Source organism: Caloenas nicobarica, chromosome 4, assembly GCF_036013445.1.
Source record: "Caloenas nicobarica isolate bCalNic1 chromosome 4, bCalNic1.hap1, whole genome shotgun sequence".
Taxonomy (NCBI): domain Eukaryota; kingdom Metazoa; phylum Chordata; class Aves; order Columbiformes; family Columbidae; genus Caloenas; species Caloenas nicobarica.
In genome coordinates, this window is record NC_088248.1 from 5,296,320 (window position 1) to 5,323,397 (window position 27,078).

Here is a 27,078-nt window from a genome sequence, read left to right on the forward strand (position 1 = left end):
CCAAAAGGAGGACTAAGCAATACGCACGCCACCGCACCATTGGGATCGTCCATTGGGTCTTCGCAGGATGCCGGGCTGTGGGAGGATGCTGAGCACACTCCGGGAGAAAATGAGAACAAGGCAGAGCTTCGACAGTTCACCTCCAACTAAGAGAGAGAGCATCTGAAATCCTTGAATTTTTTTTTTTCCTTCAAGGCACATTGTAAATTATACTAATTGACCTTTTCAAACACTCCAGATGAGGGGGGGAAGCACACAGAGGGTACAAGTTTTCTTCTGCGCTCTACTCGTGGGCTACATCTTACTCATTTTAGTGAAACCCCAACTTTCTAACCAGAACGTGGGGGAAGCCTGCAGATGTTCAGTAGCCTAAAACAGTTAGGTAAGAAACGAATTTTTTCCTTAATAAAGAACCGACCTTGAACTGCGAAATGAGTCATTCTTCTCTTACACCAATGGTCTTCTCCTGTCCAAAGCAAAAGAGAGCAAAAGGTGCACACGCACGTGTGCTTCTGCGACTGAGCCAGCAAGAAAGGAAAGAGCGCTTAAGTTCATGCACATTTTTATTGAGTAGTAATATAAAATGCTTCTTTCATTGTTACAAGTGCATGCTTTGATTGCCAACATTTCGAAGTCAAATTACAAAGGCAAGGCTGTAGGCTGTAGTGAATTACTTGGGCACTTATACAATTGTTAAAAAATATCAATGGACTGTTTTGTTTTGTTTCTTTTTCTTTTTTTTTTTTTTTTTTTTAGAATGAACCAGTTGAAACCCGTAACTGATATACAAAGGGAAAAAAGTGAAAAAATTACACATTTTGTGGCACATGACAGAACAGAACAAAATGACTAAACCATTATGACATTAACAGTTATCATGCATTTAGAATTTCACATGTAACTACAAACTTATTTAAATTTCACAAGGTTTGCTAAACATGCTACCCATCTATATGTGCACTTACAAGCTTATGTTAAAAACTTTAAGAATACTCTCCCCTTAGATTTTTCAAAGCTTTTTTTTGATTACAAAATTTCAAAGGCATTAAGCATTTTTTTTAGAGAATATAAAGTACGCCAGTATACATACATTTCCAGTATAAGTCAGACCACTAAGCGCATTACAGTCCCATACAGGCCTATACAGCCATTTTTTTCTTAAAAAACATGCATAGGCAGATTTTTACAGAATATAGATGCTTTTCACTGCACTTAATATGGTGTCTTGTTCACTATACTTAAAAATGCACCACTCATAAATATTTAAATTCAGCAAGCCACAACCAAGACTTGATTTACCAAAAAAACCCAGAAAACCCCCAAACCAAACCCCCCTAAATATAAACAGCAAAAAAAGATAAATGTTATCATTATTCCAGTTTTTTTTTTAAACAAAGAAAAGGATAATTGCTGCCAAATTAGTAAGATAAGTGTTATATTTAAAGAAGGGCATTGAAGCACACTAAAGAAACCTGAGGTAAGCATAATCTGTACAAAATTAAACTGTCGCTCTCGCTCGCTCTCTCACTCTCTCTTTCTCTTTTTTTTTTGGCATTTTAAACAAATTTCCAACATTCTTTTTTTTTCTTTTTTTCTCTATATTTTTAAAGACTGCCAAATTTATTTCATAGCCATTGTCTGACAAGAGTAGCAAAACATTGTCAATAAATAGTCCTTATGTAGTTTGTACATTTTGTTAAAAATGTTTCGATGTTGTCCATGTTTAGTGCTGCAACTGTAAACGTACAATAGTTAGTAAGAAATTAAAGTTTTCATGTCCAGTAACATAATAAAAGGCCTTTCAGTAACATACCTAGAGGCTCCCAATGCAGTAGGAAAACATGTTCATTCCCCTAACTTCGCAATATATACCAGCACGAGCTTTCGTTTTTCTATAAGCATTTTAAAGGCATATCCAAAGGAGGTGTCTCTCTCCCAGCCACCCCCCAACAAATTAAAGTTGACGATCTCTTCATAGATGATTTTTTTTTTTTTTTTTTGTAAACTGATTCCAACACCTGGCCCCCAGAGCAAGTAAGCTATGATCAGAGGCAAGAACATCCCACTGCTGATGGGCAGCAACGCCATCGCGCCCTGCGGCTCAACCCCCCTCCCAGACAGCGGTCACTGGATATTGCTATTACTGCCGTTGCTGTCCGTGCCATTAGTCTCTGTGGAGATTGCCTTGTTGATGGAGTTAAGGTTGGCATCGGATGGCACGTCTCTGCGCGGAGGCATTCGCTCATTAATTCGATCTAAGCCTTTGGCCTCTTCGAAGCTAGTGATCTTATGCTGGGGTGAAAATCCTTTGATAGCTAAATAAAGGATTATTAAAAAGCAAAATTAGCAACGTAGAACTCTCGGCGGCTTTTCCCCCAACTTAGCAATGAGTGCGAAAGTCCTTCTTTGCGAAGGCGGCAATGAGAAGATCTGACAGCACGATTGGCTCCTTACCGTACTCAGAAAGAGCTGGGGTTTCACCACCACCGTCTCTTGCAACACAACTGTTTTATTCAACAAGATCAGCTACCAACATTTTGTTGTCCACTGGGGTTCAGCTTAAGATGCTAAGAAGCTGACATGGAGCTACAGTTTGCAATGAGGAACCACGCTGCAGGCACAGCCGCCAGCTGCTGGGTTTGCATTTGTTGTCATCACTTACAGCCTTAAAGATATCACGGCTCATCCTTAATCGGGCAAAACTTTCGTTTGACTTTCAAAGACCAGGGGAAAAAGTTCTGGCCAGTTACAGGTGGTGACGACATGGTGAGGCCAGTTTGCGGCATATGCATTAAAGCTATGGGAGATCTGGGGCGACCCTACAACAGGTTGCCTTATGTTCTTGACACAGGCAGGATGCCTGTTGATCCCTCGGGACAGTTACCATCCCCAACACATCCCTGAACTGCTAGAAAGCAGCTTGAATGAAACATTGGTAATGCAGCGCAATACGGACCAGGAATATCACAATTTTTTGGCGTATTTGTACAATTTACATTGGGAAACGCACTGACAAAGGACGGACGTTGCGACTGCACCTGAGGACTTTTGATCTGTCCTTCAGCAGCGATGTTGATGAGGCCATGCCAGCCTCAGAAGGCAGCCACAGACTAGGGAATGTATTTGTAGAGTGTGAATTTTATTGTATTTTTTTCTCTCTTTAATTGAAGACTTGAAGGTCTTTAGGTTTAAAACAAAAGAGAAAAAAGCACCACAGGTAAACAGGAGGTCACAGCTCTGTAGCTAATCTGCCACAGCCTTCTGTGTGTTTTTCTCTCATCTGCACCAAATCAGTGCACTACACTTCCAGAACTGACACTTTTTTCGTGCCTCTCTCTTAACATGCCATAGAGCAGAAATGGTGTGTTAGTACCAGGAAACTGCAGACTCCCTGGGGTAGGGGAGTTTCAAAGATCAAATTCAATATTCCTTCTCCCCCTTTATTTTCTCTTTACCCCAAAGTAATCCTGCTCTCCTTCCAATATGCAGTCCTGATTCTAGACAAGCTTGTATCTTCTGTTAAGAAACAAAAAGAAACCCCCAAAAAGCAAACAAACTCCAAATCCTGGAACATCCCTGGTACCAATCTACCACTCCTTGCATTTTGTGGAGGGTGAGAAAAGCCATTTTCATGCTGATATTTTTGCTGACCATTCCTGTGAAAACGGACAGATCCTGTTTGCTTCAGGATTTAGTTCCTTTAAGCCAGTTTCACAAATGTTATATTGGAACTCCGTGAAGCGCATGGGTTTGAACGTGTATTATACTTCGACTCAGGAAAAACAGCAACATCATAATGGTGACTAGTCAAGTGAGCGGGAATGGAGCTGTGAAAACAGAACAGGCCCTACGGTGAGGTTTTTTCCAAGTGTGCTTTTTTGTTTTGTTTTTTTATTGTACTAAATCTTCTACCACGAGAACGAAGATGTCTAACAAGCACCCAGGCCAACCCATTAAAGCAACAGTTTAATGGACGGCCGTGTTGAAGCCGAAACACTTGTGATGTGCTACGCCTCGCCAGCAGCACAGCCCAGCTGAACCAAGCTGGAGAAGGACAATCGGGAATCGTTTCAGTTGTTACACCTATAGTTAGAGCGTCCAACTAGCAAGGATGGCAAATCAAGAATTAACCTGAAGGGTGCACATTGCTGGAATGGGGGCACGTTCAATCAATCGTGTTTCGAGGAGACGCTACCGTCTGTAACACTGAGGAAGGTGCTCTGCAGTAGTTGCTGGTCAGACAACGAGTGTTAGCAGTTTACATTGAGAGTATACTAAAACACAACACATAGTCACAGAAAATCACAGAAAACAGCCAAACTATCAACAAGAATGCACACTGCAGATCAGAGATTGCTGATAGGAATAGATAATTCCAACATAAATAGCAGCTTACTCACTGCTATTTAGAAAGCAGTTGTATTTTCTCTTACTTGCTTATTCTGTAATTGCATTCACTGCTTTACAAAAATTAAAAACAAATTAAACTGGCCAAAAGGGCATATCTTACGAGTGGACAGCAATCATCAGATTTTTTTTTTTAAATTAACTAAAAAAAAATACCCACAGAAAATTTGAGAGGGGCAAGAACAAAATACAACTGAAGAATTTTGTTTTAAAGGGGAATTCTGAAAATTCTTCTTCCAAAACTGTATAATGCTGAATGAATATTGCGCATCTATATTGCAAAACACGATTACTCAGGTTTTAACTGTAGTGTTGAAAATTGCTTAAGGGTTAAATTAGAGGTCTGGCAATAAAGCACCATCATTTTGATACTAAACATTCAGAAATCTTCTGAGGCAGCCAGTTGTATTTGGAGCTAAAATGGTGCTGGTGTTACTGGTTGCTCTAATGGAAATATCCAGTGTGTAAACTGCCACTACCAGAAGAAGCAGACATCTTGCAGACAAATGTCTCATGTTATTTTAAAGAGAAACAGAAACATGCCGAACTGTAACAAAAGACCAATTAAATTTTTTTTACTAGTGACCTAAAAGAAAAACAAACTGAAGCAAAAAAGAAAAAGGGGTGGGGGGGGAACCACAACAAAAAGAGAGAATATTTGTAAAAGCCGTGTGTTTTCCTTGAACAGAGATTGCTGAGGATGGTTTGAGGTGGAGACAAGACTCAGCTTTTGGGCTATGTGTCACAGCATTTACGAGCTGCCGCCGAGCCACGTCCCGTGAAATCCAAGTCCCCTGAGCTCCTCCTGTGGCGTAACTCAGCGCTTAGCTCAACATACAGCGATTCCAACGCGATTGTCACTTTCAGAAAGAAGAAAACCACAACAGCGATGGGAAAAACGGAACGAAAAAAAAAAAAGCATTTTCCCCTTTAAAGCAATTACATTTTGGTTAATACCGAGCCACAATTGTTAGCCCAACACCCACACAATCTGTACAAGCTACAGCAAAATGAATACACCCAGCAGAGCCCTTATCTGTTGCGGCACCAACAGAAAGGGGACTGGCCAATTTACCTTCATCAGCCTCAATAGCCTCAACAGTAGCTGAAGAGAAGAAAGGGGTAGCAAAACGAATGAGAAAAATGAGCAGAGGATTTTAACTCTAAGAACAAGTCAGTGAATAGCAAAGGAGCTACAACACTAATGTTACTGTAAGTGCTGGATTTTGGCAAAACAGACACACAGAGAAATGCTTACACGAAAACAGTAACTCACAGATTGAATTAAGCTATAGTTTGTTTTGAAGCAGGAGTTTCACAAACAAAAAGTTTTTAAAGACACATTTGAGTAGTTTTCTTTTAACTCAAAAGAACTACACAAAATGAAAACATCTTCCATATTGCACATCTGATCTGCAAAGTTTATCGTATAATTCTCCCAGCTTTGAATAAGAGTAGTTCGATTTGCCCTGTCAAGAGAGAACGAGAAGTGGCATAAAGCCATCACACAAAATTCATATAAATTATGATGTCAGCTTCAAAAGTATTAGCTGCCAGTACAAGGCAAAAGAGCCAGACATCACTTCTCAGAATTATTTTTTGTTCCTCTCTCCTGACTAAAAGAAACCTCCTCACAGCATGGGACAGAGCTTGCTCACACAGCTTTGCCTTTGCTTGCAATCTCGCCCAGTCTGCTCCATCGGTCAAGTGTCCTTTTTGTCAAGCCAGTCTCTGAAAACAACATTCTTCTAATATTTTATTTAAAGGACATAGATAAAAGATTGAAAGCTGTTGGATCTCCAAAATTGCAGAGCCTGGTCAGAGAGAGAAAAGTTCGTAATCGGGAGGTTGCTGCGGTGTTACGAATACACTCTGTGTTACCACTGTTTTGAAACCATTCACTGTTCTTAAAGACATAATTTAATTTGAATTCCGGCTATCAACTTTGTCATGAACTTGTTTCTATGGTCAGAGATTTAGAAGTTGATGCAAATCAGCAAACGTGATCCAATACAGCAATGGTTCAGCTCAAATATTTTAAAAGAAATTTTGATTTTCAAGAGCTTCTCTCGTTCAGAGAATAGCTCAAGAAGCCAAGTTTTCAGGAATTCTTCTCTTCTTTTTTTTGGTCTTATTTTCTCCTTTTTTTTTTTTTTCTTTTTGGTAGTTAGGACGTTACATATGGACTGGGATCAATACTAAAAGATGTATACTATTATCTTGCTGCATGGGGAAACTAGAGGAGCTCACCGGCACGCACCAAGGTAAGTCTACGCCTCTCAAGCTACAAAGCAAGAGAGATGGCAAAAAAAAAATCAAAGAATAAAACCAATGCAAACCTAAAAAGAAACACAATAACTGGGATGAGAAATTAAAATGAATAACCAGATCCAAACCAGCACTGACACATTAGGAAAAAAAAAAAAAAAAAAAAAAAAAAAAAAAAAAAAAAAAAAAATCGACAACTAAAATGTATCCTTCCACAACAGAACGTACTACTTGTATTTTCTGTTAATACGTATGGTAATATGAATGTGTACTTAACAGAAACTAGGTAAATGTCAGATCACTTGGTGAATGGGGTACTACGTGTTAACTAATGCAGAAGCTTATGTATAGTAATGTTTTACTAAGCCAGAATACTGCAGTATGAGGAGATTTTCCTTTTAGCCACTGTAACAACAACTTCAGGCAGTTCTCTCAAATTCATTTCAATTCCTAATATTTTGCCAGGGCAACAATAGCAGTTTCCTTGGACCAGATTTTCTGACAAATGTAAAGCAACTCTATGGAGAAAAGCCTAGGTAAAAACCACAACCCCACGAAGAAAGGCATCCTGTGGAATCATATTGCAGCATTTTCAAAGCAGAACGTTACTATGTCCGTAACACACATATCATCAAAAAGAAAAAAGGGAAGGGAAAAAAGGGGAAAAGAAGGTTTAACACGGTATACCTGAATCTTCTAGGTAAAAGAGACAGTAAAGGGAAAAATACAGTGAAAGAGTGCTCCAGGAGAGAAACAGGAAAACAAGAGGCTGAGACTGTGTTAAGGTTATCAAGCATTTCTATTTCTTACATCTACTGCCAAACAGAACCTCAGTAAGCGAGAGACATTCTTGTGTGCCTGCAATATAGTCTACAGCAACACACACAGAAGAAAAAGGAGAGCTTACTGTAGTAAATTAAATACCTCGCAGCTCCTTATTCCAAAAGGAATATTTCAAAGACAGCCCTACTATAGACTTACACATTTCCCTGTAACAAAAAGCACTTGGTATAAAACTGAACTGACAATCTGTATTGTGTTTGTGTACAAGGCAAATGCGGTGTCAGTAAGAGCCTCCCTTCGCTTGGGCTTAAATCAGAGTGAAATTGTTCTCACGCTGTCACCTAGAATTGCTAGGACAGAAAATCTAATTCTAGAGCTGTTTTCCATTGGTGATTCGCTATGAGGAAGAACAAATCAGATAAAATGAGAATTTGGGTGTCATTATCTAAGCTGAACCTTCAGTACTCTCTGTATCAAAGGCTGCTTTTTAAAAAAACCTCAAAAGATGCTGCAAACTGTGGAAAGAGCACACTTCACATGCAATGCTGGGCTACCATTCTGAACAGTTCATTTTCAGGGACTTTCCGTGCCCCCCCCCCTTTCTTTGAAAATCAGTGGTACATAGTAAGTCCTAAGAAGTGGCCTTACATGAACTGCTCACAAATGCTCCAGTACAACGCACCGCCTGTTTTGTTGTGTCCTTTCTTTTTTTTTTTTTTTCCCTGAGAAGACCGCAGTTATTTTTCTTGGGTTCTGCAGTTAAAAACCAGCTGTATTTTCTACACGAAATGATACGCACAGGCAAACACGCTTACCGCTTTGCAGGGTTTGTTTTCCTCCAGAGAGCACACCACTGGGCAGCATTCCTGTCGGAGTCAAACCTTTCAGCGTCAGCACGCTTTCACTCTCTTCTCTGCAGAAGGAAAACAGGAAATCATTGTTTGTTTGGTTGGTTTTTTAAACCACAGAACACATTTTAGACACCTTAAGCTACACCTGCAATGACTTGATTGCCTCCAATCTCCTTACAATCTTGATAGGACGACCAAAGGAGTAGTTATTGCCAAAAAAATTTAAGTCTTACACCGTATGGTCCAAAATCAACATAAATTGTTGGTTTTGCTTTTGTCTACACTAGCAGTCAAGTGCATCATTTATTAATGATCATCAGCCACTTAAAACGAAAGCAGCTAAAAGCTCATTAAAATTAATAAGCACGTCCACCCTTGCCAGCACTGTTCTTAATAGTTCTGTATGCTAAAATTGGTACTAGATTAAAGAAATATGTTTTAGGAAACCTAAATATGTTTTGTCGGTCTTCAAATACATATAGTTTTTGATATATGGCAAGAGGAATACAGCAGCTCTATCCAGACGAGCCATTAAATACAGCTTTCTATGGGCACTGTAATGCTGTTTGTGATGACACACTTTCTCAGCAGCAAAATTGACCCCAATTCTTTGAGAGGAACCTATTTTGAAGCGCTTTACTTTGAAATATAAAATGACATTAAGCTGGAGGATGCAAAGACAAAGACAGAATTTAGTTTCACCTTCACTTGAGGATAATGTGGTTTTGCCTATCAAAACTGTCTCTCAGCAATTATACTACTTACAACTTTCTTTAGATCTATGTGCCCTGAATTACTCACATATTTCAAACAACTCCTGTTTACCTACTACATATACTCTTCAAGTTCTATTTTCAGTTTGAAAACGATTCTTCTCGTACAGACTTTTCTTCTTGTAATAGTCAAAATCAAATTGTGACCATTTTCCCTGCAGGTTTCCTAAGCAATCAGAACTAATGCAACAGACAAATACTTCCAGAATTAACGCCGTATTTTCATCACCAGGAGTTACACACCGAAGTTTTTGCTTTCTCTTATTTGCCTCTGCAAGCAAATGTCCTTTACTTCCGTTTTAAAAAAAAGGAAAGTAAACCGATTAAATATTTTATTTACCTTCCTCTTGTCTAAATATATCCAAAGAAAAGTCAGACTTGAGAAACAAAGTCGCAGAGAGGCAATGACAGGGAATTGTGAGGTCTTCCACTGAGCTTAAGCCAATCTTTCTATGATGGCTATTCTTGGCAAGGCTCATTTACAACCTTTGAAACTCAATACAATACTATTTTGATATGTAATTTTGAGACTAAAGTGGCTGAAATTCTCTCAGCTTTACAATCAGGTTACATCGTCGAGGAAAGTGGCCACTGGCTCAGAGAAGAGACATTCGACTGAGCCCTTTGAAGGTGATCAGATGAGGTGCTGATCGTTCGGAAACACTTTTTAAGAATTAGTGAAATAAATTTAATGAAACAGCAGCGACACAAACAGGAACTTCAAAGGTTTCTGGAACGGGTTGGTTTAGACGATGGTGTGTCACCGCAGGCTTTGCGAGGTTACACACAGTTATCGGACACTCGCGTGTTGCACGTGAATCGTGCTGGCAAGAGAGAAAAAATAACCCAGGCTTTTCTACAGGAACAGTATTTGCGAGATTAACCTCGTGTCATCTTTGTTGTCTAGAAGCTGAGGAGCATCTTCAGCGAGCGAACCACTGGCTTCTCCTCTACCGGACCCCGTACATTCCGGTCTTCTGGAGACGTTTGGGTACACGCGGTGGGGGTAAAAAATGGTCCCATGAACAACTCAGATTAATTTGACAACTTTTCAGGGAACAATCAAGACTGATTTCCACCGGTGCCTCAAAATGTTGATTTTTGTAACTAATTTAAGAGGGCACAGAGTTTCAAACAGTGCTAAAGCCATCATGCGTGTCACTTCAAACAGGGCACACACAAGAATTATGCTGTACCCTTCTTCCACCCCAAAACAGTGAAAGGCTCCTGCCTGCAGCTCCCTTTGAAAAAGTCTTTAATGTATAGGCAGTGTCAATCAGCTGCAAGTTATCAAAACCTAAACATACCAGCTGAGCATCCCATTTCAGGCCTTTCTGTATATTTAACTACAGTTTTCTGCTAAATTAATCCTATATTTCAAAAGGCACTCTGCAACAAAACACAACAGAAGCTGCAGTTCCAAGTTATAGGAGAAAGCCAGGTTTCCCAAACTTTGTTTGCTCAACTTATCATCAGAGAAAAATAATCATGCTGCTTTCTGTAGGTGGTGGCAATGTCAGCTCCAGGCTCTCTGCCAGCCTTGGTACACAGGAGCAGGTGGAAACATTTTTTTGCTCCCCTCTCTTGTTTAGGGAAAAGGCATGATGCCAACTTTTTTTTTTTTTTTTTTTTTTTTTTTTTTTAAAATGGGTACCACTTTGAAGTAGCTTGTGCATCACTAGTAATTCACATATACTGCTTTGGGAACCCCAGGTGCAAAGTCCTCCATCTCAGTTCGCTATTTAAAGCTATGCTGCTGCAATCCGCAACGTGTGGGCGAACTGCTGTGTCCACGCGAAGCCTCGCTGACAACCTGCCCACCACTTGCACACTCGCAGAAACGTCTCAAATCACGCAAGTTTGAGAGTTTCATCTGAAATTAAGAGTATATTCTTCAAGTAACTCTTTTTATTTCCTCTTTTTTCTATCACATAACCGCACCAATTCATTAAAAAAAAAAAAAAAATCTCTTGATTTTGCATTAACCATAACAGTCATAAACTGACTACAGCAGAGCAACATGCAATTTCCTGAGAGGGGAAAAAAATAATCTCTCTGAAAGGGAGGGAGAACTGTATTTTCTATATTTAGACTTCAGCACAGTACAGCATGTTGAGTTCTCTTCTGCTCAGAGACATCAAATGGAGAGTTCTAAATGCTGGGTAGCAATTACTCACTCATGTTCATGTGTTTGAGGGAGTGCAGCCCAAGGTAACAACTTGCTGTTGTCTGCACAAAGATCTCCTGGATATTTAGTTAAATGACCCTAATGCTTTCATCTTTAATCATCTTTACTCGTGGCTGTAGCAAAAACTGAGCGACAAAGTGGGATGGTTGGCTTCTTTTTAATGAGATATGATGTGGAACATACTCTTTCTCCATATTTAACTCTTGCCTCACAGTGGCAAGAGTTAATTAGCACACCTGGTGAGCAAAAGTCTTAAAAAAAAGGGGGGGTAATTGCAATTTTCTTTGCTGATGCCTTTTGTTTGTCTGGTTTATGTTCAGCAAAAGTCCTGAGGAAGATTATTCAGAGCCATAATAAATAGCAGTATTGTATAAATAAAACAATCTTTAGAAGGTTCCAGTAACATGCAGCTGGGTGGTATACTAAAATATAAAATTTGCTGTTTGATTAAAAGAAGAGTGGTGTAAGTAAACATTCAAAGATGTCCTTTAACGTTAAAAAGATCTGAAACAGCACAAAACCTTACCTTAACACTGAGAAAACTCTCGCCATTTTTCCTATTGCTCTTATCTTGTTCCTTATAACCTCCTTTCGAGCAGCAGCTGTTGCTCCTATGGAAAACACATTAAAAACAGTTATAGGGATTTGTAAGCAATACACTGCTGTTCTGAACTCTAAATACAAGAAACTTCATATTAACACCACAGTTTGCCAATCTAAGCCACATTTGTAGCCAAAGCTGAAAATACTATTTTTTGTTATTTACAGCCCAAGACTGATCACTTTTTAACAATCTGGTTATTAGTATCTTTAGAGATACGATCCTTTTCTTGCTATGCATTAAAGCTGTGTGTTTTTTCATCCCTGTAAAATAATTTTCCATTTCAAATATATTTTCAGAGACCACAATCTTTGGAAACCAAGTTTCTTAGAAAACAGTCAAAACAACGAAAATATATTCAACATGAACAGTGCCCAAAACATAAAAGCTTAAAGAAACAAACAACAACAGAGTTAAAATCCATTTCATAATCTTACTGGTTTTTTTAAGTGAAAACCAATCACGTTTCACTTATTTTTCTATAAAAAGCAATTGGGTTAAGCTTAAGGCAAGGAGGGTCCAGTTAGGGTTTTCCCACCCCTAGTTAAAAAGTATTTAAGTGATTACAAAACCTAAAGGCAGAGTTCTCAAAACTAGCATGAATGGTAGGGATTATGTTAGAGAGTTCCATAGATGTAACTTCCTTCTCATCACTGCTACGGCCTGCTCAAAATTACAATTACTTTGAAATTTGTGAACTCACGCAATCATCTGCCTTAAAAGAAAAAAGTATGCTGGAACAGAGAGCTAGAGCTCAGCTAAGTTTGCGTGTGTACTCGTTGCTTGGATATTGTCACAATCTAGAATATTAGCTGTGCATCCAAGAGAGAAGCACCTGAATGGGAAAAGCAAATTGTACTCAGTTATGAGGAGGAGGAATTTCTTTTAATAAGGGTCCCCCACATCCCCAAGAAAATTCCATATTATAGTAAGTAAACCGATTTCACTTAATTATCACGATCATACCCACATCGATCATGAAGACTTCTCCCAAAGGTTTCTGAACGACAGGTAACCTTGGCTCACGTGGATGCTGCCTGACAACTCCTGCCTTGGAGGTTCAAGAGTGCAACCTGAAAACCACTACACATCGCAATAACGCTTCCTTCTTCACCGCTCCAGAGCTCAAGCACAAAAATGAAAATGGCTATTTTCAATTCCTAGCAAATTGACCCACATTATGAAGCGGAGACCACCAAACAGCCATCCTTTGCAAAAAAGAAAAAAAAAGAAAAAAAAAAAAGACTTTCGAACCTAAAAATAAACTCAACTCACAAATCCTAGAGCTGTTCGAAAGAAAGCTACATAACTGTAGGAACAAATATCGCAGATAATGACATAAAAACTCAGGATGAATCTCACTGTAACCTTAAACACCACGGTCAAGATCAAGTTTGACCCCGAACAATGCATGGGGTGAGTCTGAGAAAACGGGAGGTCGATAGTCATATGCAAGGGAATCCTGCTGCTGGGGTCGTGCAACAAAAAGATATCAAAAAATATAAAGATAAACATATAAAGTATAAAGACTTAGGCATAAATGTCTAATTCTAGACAATAAAGAGTGGGAGAAAGGGCTGTAATTCTGCTGTAACTGAATTAAATATTTTCGTAACTGCTTTATTTAAATTAAACAGCCATGATTCAGCTGCCTTCTCCAGGAAACACAGGGGGTACATTCCTATCTCAGCTACTACAATCTCACTGAATTGTACTCTCAAGATACACAAGACACGGTTTTCATCCTTTTTTACCCTGAAAGCACTTAAACAGAATTCATTGTCTCTTTTTTTTTTTTTTTTTAAATATTTCCCAAGTGTCACTATCCCCACTTCTTTATTACAAACCCATGCTGGTTTTGTTGATCTCATAAGTATATTTGATGTTTTTCAGCTACTGTTTAATTTCCTGAAGAGTTAAAAACTGGAAATATAATTTATGAGCAAACTGAAATACAAGGCCCTACACTTCAATATAAAATCAGAATGGAAAAATATACATAATCATAAAACACAACAGGCTCAAAGGGAATATTTTGTTTTTCATCAATACACATAAAAGGTTACTAAAACATACACTTAAAATTTTGGTCTCTACTGAATTTCCTAATTTGTAACAGATCTGTGAAAATGATGTAAAATATTCCCTGATTACTAAATATTAGTAATGATTTTATTTATCCTACTCATTTTTTAACATTATTTGCTAAATAATGCACATGATCTACACAATGTTTTATTGCCATGTTAGGTTTGACCAAGTGCCACGGATCTGATATACTATTTGGACTCCCTAACTATTTCTACATAAACCTTAGACTCACATTTCAAGTGTGAATACTCAGTTTAGTATTTTGACATTCACTATAACTGCAAATCTTTACGAATTGCTTCAGCTACACTTAAGCATACACTTAAGTGAAAGCAAATGGGTCGTAACCTGAAAATTGGCTATGAGTAGAAGGGTTAATTTCAGCTTTTACAAACATTGCCTGATATCCTCTTAATTTTTTACTTTTCTTTCAATATGTAAACAAACTCCGTTTGCATGAAGGCACTTAAAAAAATCATGAACACAGCCAGGTTTAAAACTGGAGAGTAAAAATTATTTGGGAGGTAGAATAAAAGCTTTGAATCTTACTTCAGTAATTTAACAAGTTTTGTTGGATTTCAGATTTGTAGCATCCAAACACAGACCTTGCAAGCTGGATATGTAGGACTTATGTGAAATGTAATTTAGACCTTCAGATTAGGAAACAGAACAATAAAAAAGAGACTATAAGCTCTGAAAATATTCCGAGATGTAGGATTGAACAGATAGAAAACAATATTGAGTAAAAAAGCCAAAGCCAAATCTCTCACTGGTGTCCTGGTATATATTATGTAATTAAACATTAGGAAAATTAATGAAACTTAAGCCTTCCAACTTATTGAATACCTTTCTTCTGTGCGTAAGTGAGATCTTCTTACGAATTCCAAAGAGGGGGGAAAGAAAAAGATCAGTGATGTTTGTAGAATGAACAGAAAAAAATAATACAGAACATTTGATAACATCAATGGAAACGCAATGTTTAAGTAAAGTCTGAAAAACAGAAAAGAAACAAATTAGGCAGGGAACATCCGAAAGGAAAGAAACAGATTGAGAATGATGGGGGGGAAAAAAAAGGAAAAAAAATCTTTCAGCTTAGAGGTTTGTTAGTAGGTTTTGCGGGAAACCCCCATGCAGGCAGCAGAGCAGCTCGGCCTTGGCATCACCACCCTTTGAACCCACAATTTCTCCTATAGCATCATAGCTGCTTGGAGAAGGCTCCATCACTTTTCAAAAGCAGCTTCCCCGCCCCCAGTTTATTTGGGGTGCGCCTGCCTGATGACCCCTCTTTTCCTAGAGGAATCAAGCCAATTCTTCTTCTTTACGCCTGACGTCTGAAGGAATAGCTTACTATTACAGACATGGCTGTTGCTTCTTCCAAAACCTGGAAACAGCCATACCTGGCCAAATAAATGAATGAATAAATGAAAAGATCACATTAAAATGCCACTCTGCCACCAACTCGGAGAGATTAGGTATACATTGCAGCCCAACCTTGCTGGTTTGGAGGAAGAACAAACATAAACCAGTGGGGAAAACTCTCCATTTCTCTCTTAGTTAGAAATTAACTCGTTGAAAAGCTAAGACCGTCCCATCTGCCCAGGTAGTGTGATGAACACCCTTATCAAGGCATCGGTAAGTTAACTTGAGGCTTAATGATGAGGCCTCTGGTTTTGCTGGGTCAGCCTCTGTTGGCTGGTGTAGAAGAACCAGGTTTTGATGGGCAGGAGACATTTTACTTGGTAATTCTCTGTAGGCTTGGACTACAGCGCTTTACTGGGGAAGCTGTATTCCAGCCAAGGAATAAATGCTGCGGCTCACGGTGTGACGGCAGCTTTTTCACAAGAAGGCTGCGAGCTACAACGTTGAAAGCAATACAAAAATTAATGTAGGTAATTTAGGTGTCTTCATGCCAAATCATGATAGCGATGCATACAAAGCTAGCAGTGCATTTGTGTCAAGTTGCCCATTACAGTATTGCACCGTTTTAATTAGCAGCTTAGTTTTTTCAATCAAATGCACGAGGCCAGAAATGTTGCTAATTAAAATAAAACAGGACTCTGACTATATGCTGGCTGGGTAGAAGTATTTGCAGCTCCTATTGCTAAGCGATATGTTTGATGCACAAACCATACAGCACACGAGCTAACGTTCAACCAAGACATTTTTTGCTGGGTCAGATTATATTGCAACCACCATAGCAAACGGGAATGAGAAAGTACAGCAAGAGGAAACTATCAGAGATAAGAAAACTTGACCTACCATATCCTCTCATTTTTAAAGCAAGTGAAACCAAAAGGCCAATACAGGCCAGAAGGGAGATACGGGCTAAAGGGCACTATGATTGCTATTTATACTTTCTCCCACTAAGTATACACAGAAACTGCCTACAACAAATTGATCAGATCACCATGATGTGTCTCCTCAAGGGAAAAAAAAAAAAAAAAAGGAGAAAAAAAAAGAGATAAAAAAGGGAATACATGCTGTTGAGCATCCTGCTCATGGCTAGATGCAACATGCATGACTCAGAACCAAAAGTAATAATAATAAAAAAAAGGGCTCACAAGAACACCATGCAGTGAGGTCAGGCAGTACTGATGGGGCTTTGTTGTGAAGGGGAAAGTGAGATGGGAAGACAGAGGGCAAGAAAGTATAAGAGAAGATAATAAATGAATGATCAGTGCAAACCATAGTGATGGATCATTCGCATTACATGTGGGAACCCAGGTCAGGGCATGTTCAAACTGCAAGGAGAGAAAGGAAATCAGCAGCGAGCCCTAAAAACTACTGATGATATAAAAATAAGTGATGATTTTAAAGAATCACTCCATCAAACAAAATGCATCTGCTGTTGCAGACACCTGGCATTTCCTTCTATGGGAAATACTGCTAAAGAAAAATGTCAGCAGGCAAACAGGACTGTACTACTGCAGTCCTCCAAGGAAGCTGAACAGAAATTATTGAAAAAGAATAGTGGAAATGTTGAACCATGACAAGACTGTCAATATACAGCCCTTACAGAAACAGTTTTAAGCTGATAATCATTCCAGTCCGTTTCATCAAGAGCACAAATGAAATACATCTTTTAATTTCTCCCCTAAAAGGTAAGGCTTTAAGGACGAAAAAAAAAAAAAAAAAGATAAATGAGAGGGAACTCAACTATCTCTGAGAGAAAGAGGATTTTCCTTTGTTGTACAGTGCTGCACAGATAATAAATCAGAACCCACCAGGAAATCATTACACATATCAGCCTCTAAATTTAAATCAACCCTCAAATTTACTTTTATGCCCGAACTCTTCAGGCTCTTCCACGTGTACAATAGCCACGAGCCCCCGGCTCCCAGCGGGCTGGAGGTACCGGCGTGTACCCAGGGAACCGCGGCACCAGCGCCACAAATCCCGTTCTACAGCTCTCGGGGGATCACACAGGAAAGCAGACACGAACATACGCCAGCTCTGCTTTTAACCACACATGCTAAAGACAATGACATTTCTAGGATCTTCCTTAACATAATGTTTTACACAGAGAAAGCACTCATACGGAAAAAAAAAAAAAAAAAATCTGAAAGCAGATTTGGACACCGGTATTAGCATGACGGTACCAGGAATGGTTTAATTATTCCTCATCTGGAAAGTTTAACAGTGTTAGAGATGGTTATGCAGTGCACACACATGCAAGCCCAGAGGATTCCAGCCTCCCTCGCTCAGGCATCTGCGATGCTGCAGCCCCCACGTCTGGAGGAGGCGAAGCCGTGGAAAAGCTCCCAGGGAGCCAGGGGCTTCTCCCTCCTCGTGGAAAAACCACAGTACGTGCAGAGAGCTTGTCGCTGTCTGCAACTGCCTGAAAGGAGGTGGGAGCATCGAGGGACTTGGGCTCTTCTCCCAAGTGACAAGTGATGGGACAAGAGGAAACAGCCTCAAGTTGTGCCAGGGAAGGTTTAGATTGGATATGAGGAAAAAATTCTTCATGGAAAGGGCTGTCGGGCATTGGAACAGGCTGCCCAGGGCAGTGGTGGAGTCACCATCCCTGGAGGGGTTTAAAAGGCGTTTAGACGAGGTTCTCAGGGACATGGTTTAGTGCTGGAGCTCGGTTGGGTTATGGCTGGACTGGATGATCCTGAGGGTCTCTTCCAACCGAAATGATTCTATGATTCTATTCCTGCAGCTGGAGAGAACTGTACCGAACTGTATCTTTGGCATGGGAACGCTGACGCGGTAAAGTTTTAGAAAAGCACTATAGGCCTTGGCCTGTCTCTGCTCAGTGGAAGTTTGTAGTACAACTTTAAAAGAAAGTATTAGGCCAATGCTGAATTAATTTAAAAATCCTTCCCATAAAGCATTCGCTTTGGCATGGCATTCAGTGGGATTTCAGCCTGCACTTTCTTGAGCCAAGGATTTTAAGCACATGGTTTTCTTGCTACTGTATTTAATTTGACACAGTTTTTACTCATTGTATGCCTCCGTACTGTTTCACACGCTGCTTTAATTACACAGTAGCTACTTATTTAAATTTCATGAGAAAAAAATTGGGCACGATATTCAAACAGGTGTTTTCTTCTCTCCACTGATTACTGGTTTCAATAAATTCAGTCTTTGTCGCAAGTCCTGCAAGATAATTGTTCACATCCACGCTCTGTGGACGATACAGAACGGGGAATTCCATCTGGCTTTTCAGAGTAAAAGCAAAGCACTACCATCCATATCCTTCTTCTCCGCTGCAAAGGAAACATTTGTCAAAACCTGTGATCTAGCTTCCTCTTCCAAAGATTAAAAATAAAGACTTTGAGAGAGTTTAATAATTAAGTACAGCTTCATTAAATATTTGTCTTACTTGAAAGTTCTTCATTCTCTCTTTTCATTCATTCTACCTACAAACACCTTGAGAATATTTGGTAGTACTAGATGTTTCCAGTTTCTTTTAAAAATGTTAATATTGGTTTTGGTTTTGCTTTTTAACACTGAAAGCATTCATAGCAAGAACGTTAGGGACGCATGGGATTGTCTTCAGTTTTGTCCAATTGAGAAGGGATATTCTAGAGAGCTGCAGTTTAGTCTTGCACGGCCTAACAGGAAATAACGTCTAATAAAATAAATTGACTTCTAAGAATCTACAAATTGCAAGATATAAAGTATCCTTTACAGTCAAATGAACAGGTACAAGGCAACTTATCATATAAAGTCCAACGCAAGTGACAATGGAAGTGACCATTCCTCTCTTAGCAGAAATGTCAGGTCAGAACATTCTCTGAGTTTGCAAGTTTAGTTCTATTGATTACATTGCTTCTTAAAGCCTTTTAGACACACGAGTGCACTAAAAGAGGAGACTAATGAAATAATTCAAGTACGAGTCTTCCAAAGTTACAGCGTCGACATTTTGGAAGGAGCTCTGCAGGAAACTTGTTTTATTGATATAATTAAACTTTCCATGGGAATCCCTGGGATCTTATGCATAAAATCAACATCTGACCACCTCATGACAACACAACTCAGATTTCACGGAGGGAAATACTTTTTTTAGCCAAAAAAGTGAGACCAGGTAATGGGTTAGAACAGGGCAGAAGCTCCATTAATTCTTCCTAAAGCATGCAGTAAGCAAATCCACTGGAGTCTCCCACAGCAGTTGCTTTCAGTGGCACAGAACTTAAACAGTACCCAGAGAATTAACCCAGGTTTAGTAAATAAACTTTCAAACTAGTTGCAAGGCAAACAAACTCAATCAAGGGCCAGGAGGCTCTTACCATCAAACCCATCTTCCTCTGTCCCCAGTTCATCATCTGAGCAGATGTTCAGCACATTTACCAGCATCTCTGTCACTAAAATGGAAAACAAATGCAAAATGTCGATATTTAGCTTCTCTGGTCTGTCAGAGAGCAAGCTCTAGCTGTAGCAGTGTTAACGAAAATTCAGTACAGAAACGGCATCCACTTTTAAAACAATATGGACCTTGTTTTATGCACATAATATAAACTTGAAGTCTCATGTAATTAATAAAAAGCACAGGTTTCCATAAAAATGGTTTCAAATATAACAAACAGCACAAAAAACAGACCTTAAAAAAATTTGTTTACAATCTCTGGTTTTGAAATTGTCAATGAACTAGCTAATTTTTGTTTTCTCCCCCTCAATACATTATGCCTTTCACTCAACTAGGACAGCAGAAGTGACCCACCTCCTCTTGCTGCTACACTGCAGTAGGATTTGAATTCCCTGCTTAGCAAACGGAACAACATTTCAATTCAAAAAGTTACAGCAAGAGTGATCACAGGATATTTATTTATTTACCCAGGTTTTGGACACTGTACTTTCAGTTCACCAAAACATTAACCATTGTAAGATGTCTACAAAGGGGCAGCATCTATTGAAACACAGGACAAGTAGACTAGATGATCACTGTAGGTCCCTTCCAGCTATTCCAGAACTATTCTATATTCAATAGAAACATCACAGATGTTGAATTCAGAATATATTCAGCTTGCTTACTTTGCAGCTTGGGCATGGAAGGGTCAGCCTCAGCCTACCCCTAACCTGCTCCCAGTTCGTTCTGGGAAGACAACAGTGAGACACTAACAAGAGAGCAAACAGAGTCAGAACAGCCAAAAAACACACACACACAAACACAACAGAAAAACCCAAACAAAACACACAACCCCCCTCCCCACCAAACCAAAAGGAAGCCACAAAACCAAAACAAAAAATAAATCACAAACCAAGGAAATAGAATCTAGAAATTTAAAAAGCCAAAGTTACAAGGTAAAATGGGAAATTATTAGCAGATTGAGAAAAAACTCCACTACTTCTACATGTTGTAAGCATCATTAAAAGGGTTACCAGGCATGTGTAACCTTGCACTAGCTACACTGGTTGAAAGTTTCAATTTTTTAATCAAGTGGTTATTAAAATCCTCTTCTGTGACAAGTATGATGGCTTAGCACATTAGAAGGGCAAGACTCAGCTATATTTTTCCTACATTAGTGAATGATTTAATATTTTCCTTTGACAGGATTAGTGGAAAGACTTTCCACACTGACAACCACCAGCCTCCTACTTTGGTTGGCCTTTAAGGAAAAAAAAAAAAATCTATAAAAAAAGAGAAATAAATAAAAAGCTGTGCAGCACATCAACCCTTTCATCCATGACTTTTGTTTTGCAGAGAAAGGGAAAACACTGATTTCACTTCTCGGGGTTCTAAAAGTTCCAAGCAATTGGTAAGTGTGACCACTGGGGAGACATGAAGGCGTAAAAAACCCAACCAAAACAAAAAAGCAACAACAACGACAACAAAACCCAAACGCAACACCAAGAAAAACGATTAAGGAAGAGCATTCACAGTATCAGAACCTCAACAAATCCGGCTGCGCATCCTGCAGCCTCAGCTGAGGAGGCCGCTGATGGGAAACCTCTGGAAAAATGACCTTCCAGAGCATCTTACAGAACTGGGTGTATGGAGAACAGGCTCATCCTAAAAACGGCCTGGCTGGGTTTATGGCCACAGAAAATGAAAGCATTTTATCTGCTTCACCAAAGTCTGCAACATGCGTCAGTGTGGATTATGTAATGTCTCCATTAGTGGAAACAGCTGTCTATTCCTTGTTAATCCCTGTTTCATTGTCTATCTGCTTTGTTCACAGAGACCTCGGGCGTCTCACCAGCGGCTTTCCTCGTACGAAAGAGTAGCTGAAAACAAAGCCTGTCATGACCGCAGGTAAGAGCCACAGCTGGCTGTATTTCCAGTTGCCTATTAAGGGAGAACTGTTATTCCAAGCAGCTTTTAAGAGTTTATTGTAGTTTTCTGGCAGTAATTGCTGTTGCAGCAATATACTATAATGGATGGATCAAAGCAAGCTTCATTTCAGTCCCTGAACAAAATGACTTGGGGTTTAAGCAGTTTGCATTATGTATTCATTCAATATGTAAGACCAAAGTGTTTTCATGCCTTTTGTATGCTTGCCATTCATAGCATGAAGTTGTCCTCAGGCAACATCAAGAGCATCGTGTTTCAATAAAACATCAATTATGCTCTTTAGATTCTTCTCACCAGCGATGAGACACCGCACGCCCTGGGCACACAAGGGGCTGGGGAGCAGGTTTTCCTCCTTCCTACCATCTCTCTAGTCTCTCCAAGAACCATTAACCAGACTGGGTCTTAGCATCACCAGTCCTGTGTTTGCTGGTCAAAATCAACCCACCGTCATCTTATCAGAAAGGTCAGCTGGGTAGGGAGGTAACCATGATGTGCTGAAATCTGCTTACTGCTCAAGGGACATCACAACAATCTCCAAACGGAATGCCCAAGGGCTTTTCTAGGAACAACTGGTAAGATTTTTATTCAGTGAATTCACCTCTGGCCTGCAATGCCATAAAATCTAATTCTAGAGCAGAAACATAACAGCATCATAGCCTGGAAAGAGTGGAAATCATAAAGACATATAAGAAATGTGATTAACCATTGGTAATTGCTTTCCCCTCCCAAGGCCTGTTTCTTCAAATTTGTCCTTGAAAGCAAGTAATCTGTCTTGAAACTGTTCTTGCCATTTCAAACAAACAAGGCCACATGCCCAGTAACTAAGAAACCATTCTGCAGTTTCTACAAACAGAGGCAACGTACATACCTTTCTCACCCACAAACGGCAAGGACCAGGTAAACACATCCATGAAGTTTGGAAGCCAGTACGGATGAGGGGAGCAGTTAAACTGCCTGATGTTCATAACGTTGTTCTCGTATTTCAATACTGCAGCTAGAAGGGAGAAAGGAAAGAAACAACAGGGACGTCAGCTACGCGCATGTGATGGGCACCCAGACCAGCGATGCTCATGGTGCTCAGCCCGTGGAGCTGCTCACCAGCTTCCAACCACTTGACCCAGCAGCAGCAAACTGTAAGTAATAACAGAATACAGCCTCAAAGAAGTTGCGAGCCATCTCCAGTCTGAATGCAGTGTCGTCAGCTTTCCCTGGCACTAGGATGGGTTGGTAACTCATAACTCTAACTAGTCACGAAAGTAGGGTCTGGGATCTACCACCAGCAGGGAACAAGGTGGAGTGTCCACAGACACCCATTTCACACAGTTACCCGAGCTCCTCACAGCCACACTTTGGAGATAACAAAGAAAAGCATTTATCACTCAGAGTTTGAATGCTGCTCTTCCAATGAAAATTTTCAACACATTTCATTCTTAGTATGGTGCAACAGATGATACTTCTCATGTTTTTCAAACTCTAGGCACATGAGACTGTGCTCCCAATAGTATAAATAAATAATAAAACGATTTGTCTTGCACCATTTAAAATTTTTAACATTCTTGTCACCACACACACAAAGGCTACATTTGCTAATGGACAGAAATATAGATATTTATGCCATTGCCACTTTTTAAAGCACCACGTTCAGTGCTAACGGACATCCCGTTCATATCTGAAACAGGATCTGATTAACTTTAACCTGTTTTTGCAACATTAATAGAAAAAAGTAAATCGAAGTATTACAAAGCGTATCAGTAAGAAACAACTATTTCTAGAAGAGACCGTAGATGTACCCAGGCCCAGTGCAGTGAAAAGTTACATGAAGCCACACAACCCAATACGCCACAGCACCGTAGAAAATTGCAACGGTGGCTAAAGGGGGTGAACAATTTCTTCTAATTATTCATCTCCTTCCATTGACTAAAGTGTACGTCAATCAGACAAGAACCTTTTTTTGATGGACTACATTGTTGTTTCCTACAAAAATGTAACGGGTTGGTAAACGTCTTCCATTTGGTGGCTGATGAGAGAGTCCAGAGTGACCTGCGAGTTTCTGAAGCCTCCTCACTGATACACCCAGAAAATTGCTCGCTAACATTTACGTCAACTTTTGCCAGCCAGGCACCTTCCATTTAAATAAACAACATCTGACTCTTGCCCATCCTCGTCTGACGGCTGGCAGCCATTCTGCTGCTCAGTAAAATAAAAATGGCTTCATACTGCTATTAGCAAAAATGAGAAAACTAGTGTTGATGCTTTTAATACTTCCAGCACTTTTTGGCTGAGATTACACACGGCAGATCAAAATCCATTCTCCTTCTATTAGAGTGACATAATTGTGTAATAAAAACAAATAGTTTGTGGCTTTACAGCAAAAATGAGTCAAAACCACACAAAAAGGACCACTTAATGGTTGTGAAGATTCATTGAGAAGGACTAAAACTTCAACTTCATCATCTTGGTGAGCTGAGGTAGTTCCCATTACCACTATTTCTTCAATTTATCCATTAAGTCTACTTCTAAATCCTGTGAAAGTTGAATCAATCATTTTTACAAGGAACTTTTAAAACTGGCCTTTGAAAAAGCCTGAACCATCAGCAGAACAGTTGGAAAATATAAAATTAAATTTAAATGCCTTTAGTGCTTCTTGTTGTTGTTGTTGTGTGATTTTGGTTTGTTTTAAATAATTTATTGTGAGATTACTGGAAAAAAGTCTTCGCACTACCTTACTAATTTATATACCTGAATATCTTACGAAAGCAAATTCTGATAACGCTATTTTTAAAACTATTTTCCTCTGTAAATGATCTTACAGCTCTCCCCCACAAATGACTTCAAAAGTCACTTGAAGAAAAATGACACTATACAATAGAGCAGCGTAATAACAGAGACGGAACTCTTCTACAATAACCCTACTCTTAAAAGAATAAAATAGGATAGTTACCAACATCACAAATACTTTTCTGAATTTTTAATTAAAAATCTTTAATTTACAAGTACAATGTACACAAAATATTTTGATTAGGTAACTAATGAAGATTATATTTAACATTAAACTGGCTTGTGTTAAAACTGGGGAGTCCTGACTACTGCTCAGTAGGCAGAAGAGACTTCACCCAGATCAAAAAGCAAATACTTCTCAGATAACAGCAGGAGTTTCCCTGAGCTTTTCTGGCCCTTTGCTTTCTTTCAGCCGTAGCTCTTTTATTCCTCTCTATTGGCTCAGAAAAGGTTTGGGGGTTTCACCTCTGCTTCATGTCTTAGTCCGCATTAACTCGAGGCCTACGCAGCTGCAGGAGGCCCCAGCCGCCCTGAAGGAGCAGGAACCCTCTGAAGATTAAAAGACTAAAGGCCATGTGGCCACCGATGGAGGACACGGAAGAAAGCACGACGGGTTCCTTTGGTTATGAAACCCACAGCTGAAGAAAACCTGACGCTTTCCAACATCTCCGAGTTCAGTTGCTCATTATTCCAGGCCGCAAACCATACATTTTTCTTTCCAAACCTGTACTCAGATGCTGGCAGACCAAGCGCCACCAGTCACAGTTTCATCCTGTATAATCACCAACCAGAGCAAGAATCTTATTTTATTATTCTTAACAGCCACACACATTTTAACCCGATTTTGGTACTTGCTGTTGTAAATGAGTTTTAGAAGCTAATGTTTTGTAAAGTGAAGATGTGCAGATATCCCAAATGACATTATATTTCTTTCCAATGCTAGTAAACTGAGATATCGGATGCTTAAATCACATTAGAGTGAAATGAAACACTAATGCAGCAGGCAAAGGGCATTCGCACTGTTTAGCTTTAAGCATTTAACATCGGTAGCTAAGGCTGGAAATGCGGGTGGTGAAAAACGTGCAGGTAAGAAACCTCCTTCCTTCAGCTCGAAATGGAGACAACAGCTCTTCTATCTGTCTCAGGGTCAAATATAAGCACCCAGTGCCATCTGAGACCTCCTGGGGCATCTCCTTGATCCCCCTCTCTTAAAGATGAGCCTAGAGCACCCCTGTTCTCCTGTGTCGCACCTGTCACAGCTAAATGGGTGTCTCAGATCCCTCTGGTATCTCAAACAGCGCTTTAAAAGCCTGTATGTTGAGAGCTGCCTTAAGTAATGTGACTGAGCAGAATTACCCTAAGATGTTACGTATCCTGCTTCAAGATCTGCTGAATCATTTTTCAGTATAAATTAATCGAGGACATTTCCATCAGAGGAGGAAAATAATGAGCATGGTAGAAATACTAGCCCAGAATCAAGTTACATGTTTTTAGATAAACCACCTCAAAATAATTTTAGCAAACAAGTTAACTAATTTTCCTGCATTTTTTTCAGAAAACTCATCCTGCATTTAGAAAACAAATGCAGTGAAAGGTCTCTCAAATTCTTCTTACCTAAGAAAGAATTTCATTTTCTGATTTAATGCCAAATTAACTTCAGCATTAACTGTGCAACTGGGAACAGTGCTTTCTCCTCCAGCAGAGTTGCTAAGTAACCACAGCGTTTTCTGCCCAAGACAGGTCAGGGATAAGGGTTAGTAAAATGCTTAAGGAGTTTAAACATTATCAAAGGGAAAAATGAGTTACTATACGAGGTAGTGATGTAAATACTCCAGTACAGAAGTGGGGCTAACTGGAGTTGGGAAAAATCTTCCCTTACTGAATATTTTTATTTCACACGTGCAACTGAATCTTTCAAAGAAACAGTGCAATAGCATTCAAGATTTTGTCAACAGACTGCAAAAATCACTTCTGGCAAACTCCTCTACATGGGCAACGAGATGGCCCAGGTTCTCTGACAGCTCCTCCTTCAAAGCTTTTGTTTCCATGACAAGGCCTCACCACAAAGGCAGAGATAGAGCGTTAAAGAAAACTGACAGGGCAAACAGAAGGTTACACCGCTTTTCTATCGCTGTTATTTCTCCAAGATCATCCTTGTCTTCCAGGTGCATTACCTGCCTTTTTCCAATATGAAAATAATTTTCCTGTTTCATCCATTTGGATGGGGCGCATTTCTTGACATGTATCTATGGTATGCCCCATGCTAATACTTCATACACGCTTCATTGATATATTACTTATTTGATATGTTGACAAGCACAGGGATGTACAGTTGGTTTTGATTTTTCTAGTACCCCAAACTCCCCTGCATAATTTCTGTATTTCTTTCCTTCATCATCTGCTTTTCCTTTCAGCAACACCACATGTACATCCCAGCATCTTGGAAGAGACATCACGTTATTTTTTTTGATAGCCTCGGATTCTCTGCTGGTTATCTCACCACCACGAAACCTAATCTTTTAAAAATGTTCAAAAGATAAGTCTGTCTTTAGACAGCTAGTTAAAATTGTTCACTCAACCAAAAAGCATGCACTTACCAA

General features: G+C 39.5%; 1 protein-coding gene across 5 annotated transcripts in view; it reads right to left on the reverse strand.

The window, feature by feature from the left end:
- Positions 1-561: 561 nt before the first annotated feature.
- The window catches only part of PPP3CA (protein phosphatase 3 catalytic subunit alpha), a 171,401-nt gene continuing 144,884 nt past the window's right edge, over positions 562-27,078 (reverse strand). Inside the window, exons 9-15 of one of the 5 annotated variants that reach the window (XM_065633815.1) lie at positions 22,569-22,694; positions 19,698-19,772; positions 14,809-14,832; positions 11,797-11,881; positions 8,274-8,371; positions 5,483-5,512; positions 562-2,315 (exon numbers count right to left, since the gene is read on the reverse strand). In XM_065633815.1, the coding sequence (XP_065489887.1) occupies positions 2,125-2,315; positions 5,483-5,512; positions 8,274-8,371; positions 11,797-11,881; positions 14,809-14,832; positions 19,698-19,772; positions 22,569-22,694 (629 nt within the window). In that variant the 3' untranslated portion in view covers positions 562-2,124. Of the gene's footprint in view, positions 2,316-5,482; positions 5,513-8,273; positions 8,372-11,796; positions 11,882-14,808; positions 14,836-19,697; positions 19,773-22,568; positions 22,695-27,078 lie in introns of all 5 variants that reach the window. The other 4 variants (XM_065633814.1, XM_065633816.1, XM_065633817.1 and 1 more) reach the window with 4 other exon arrangements.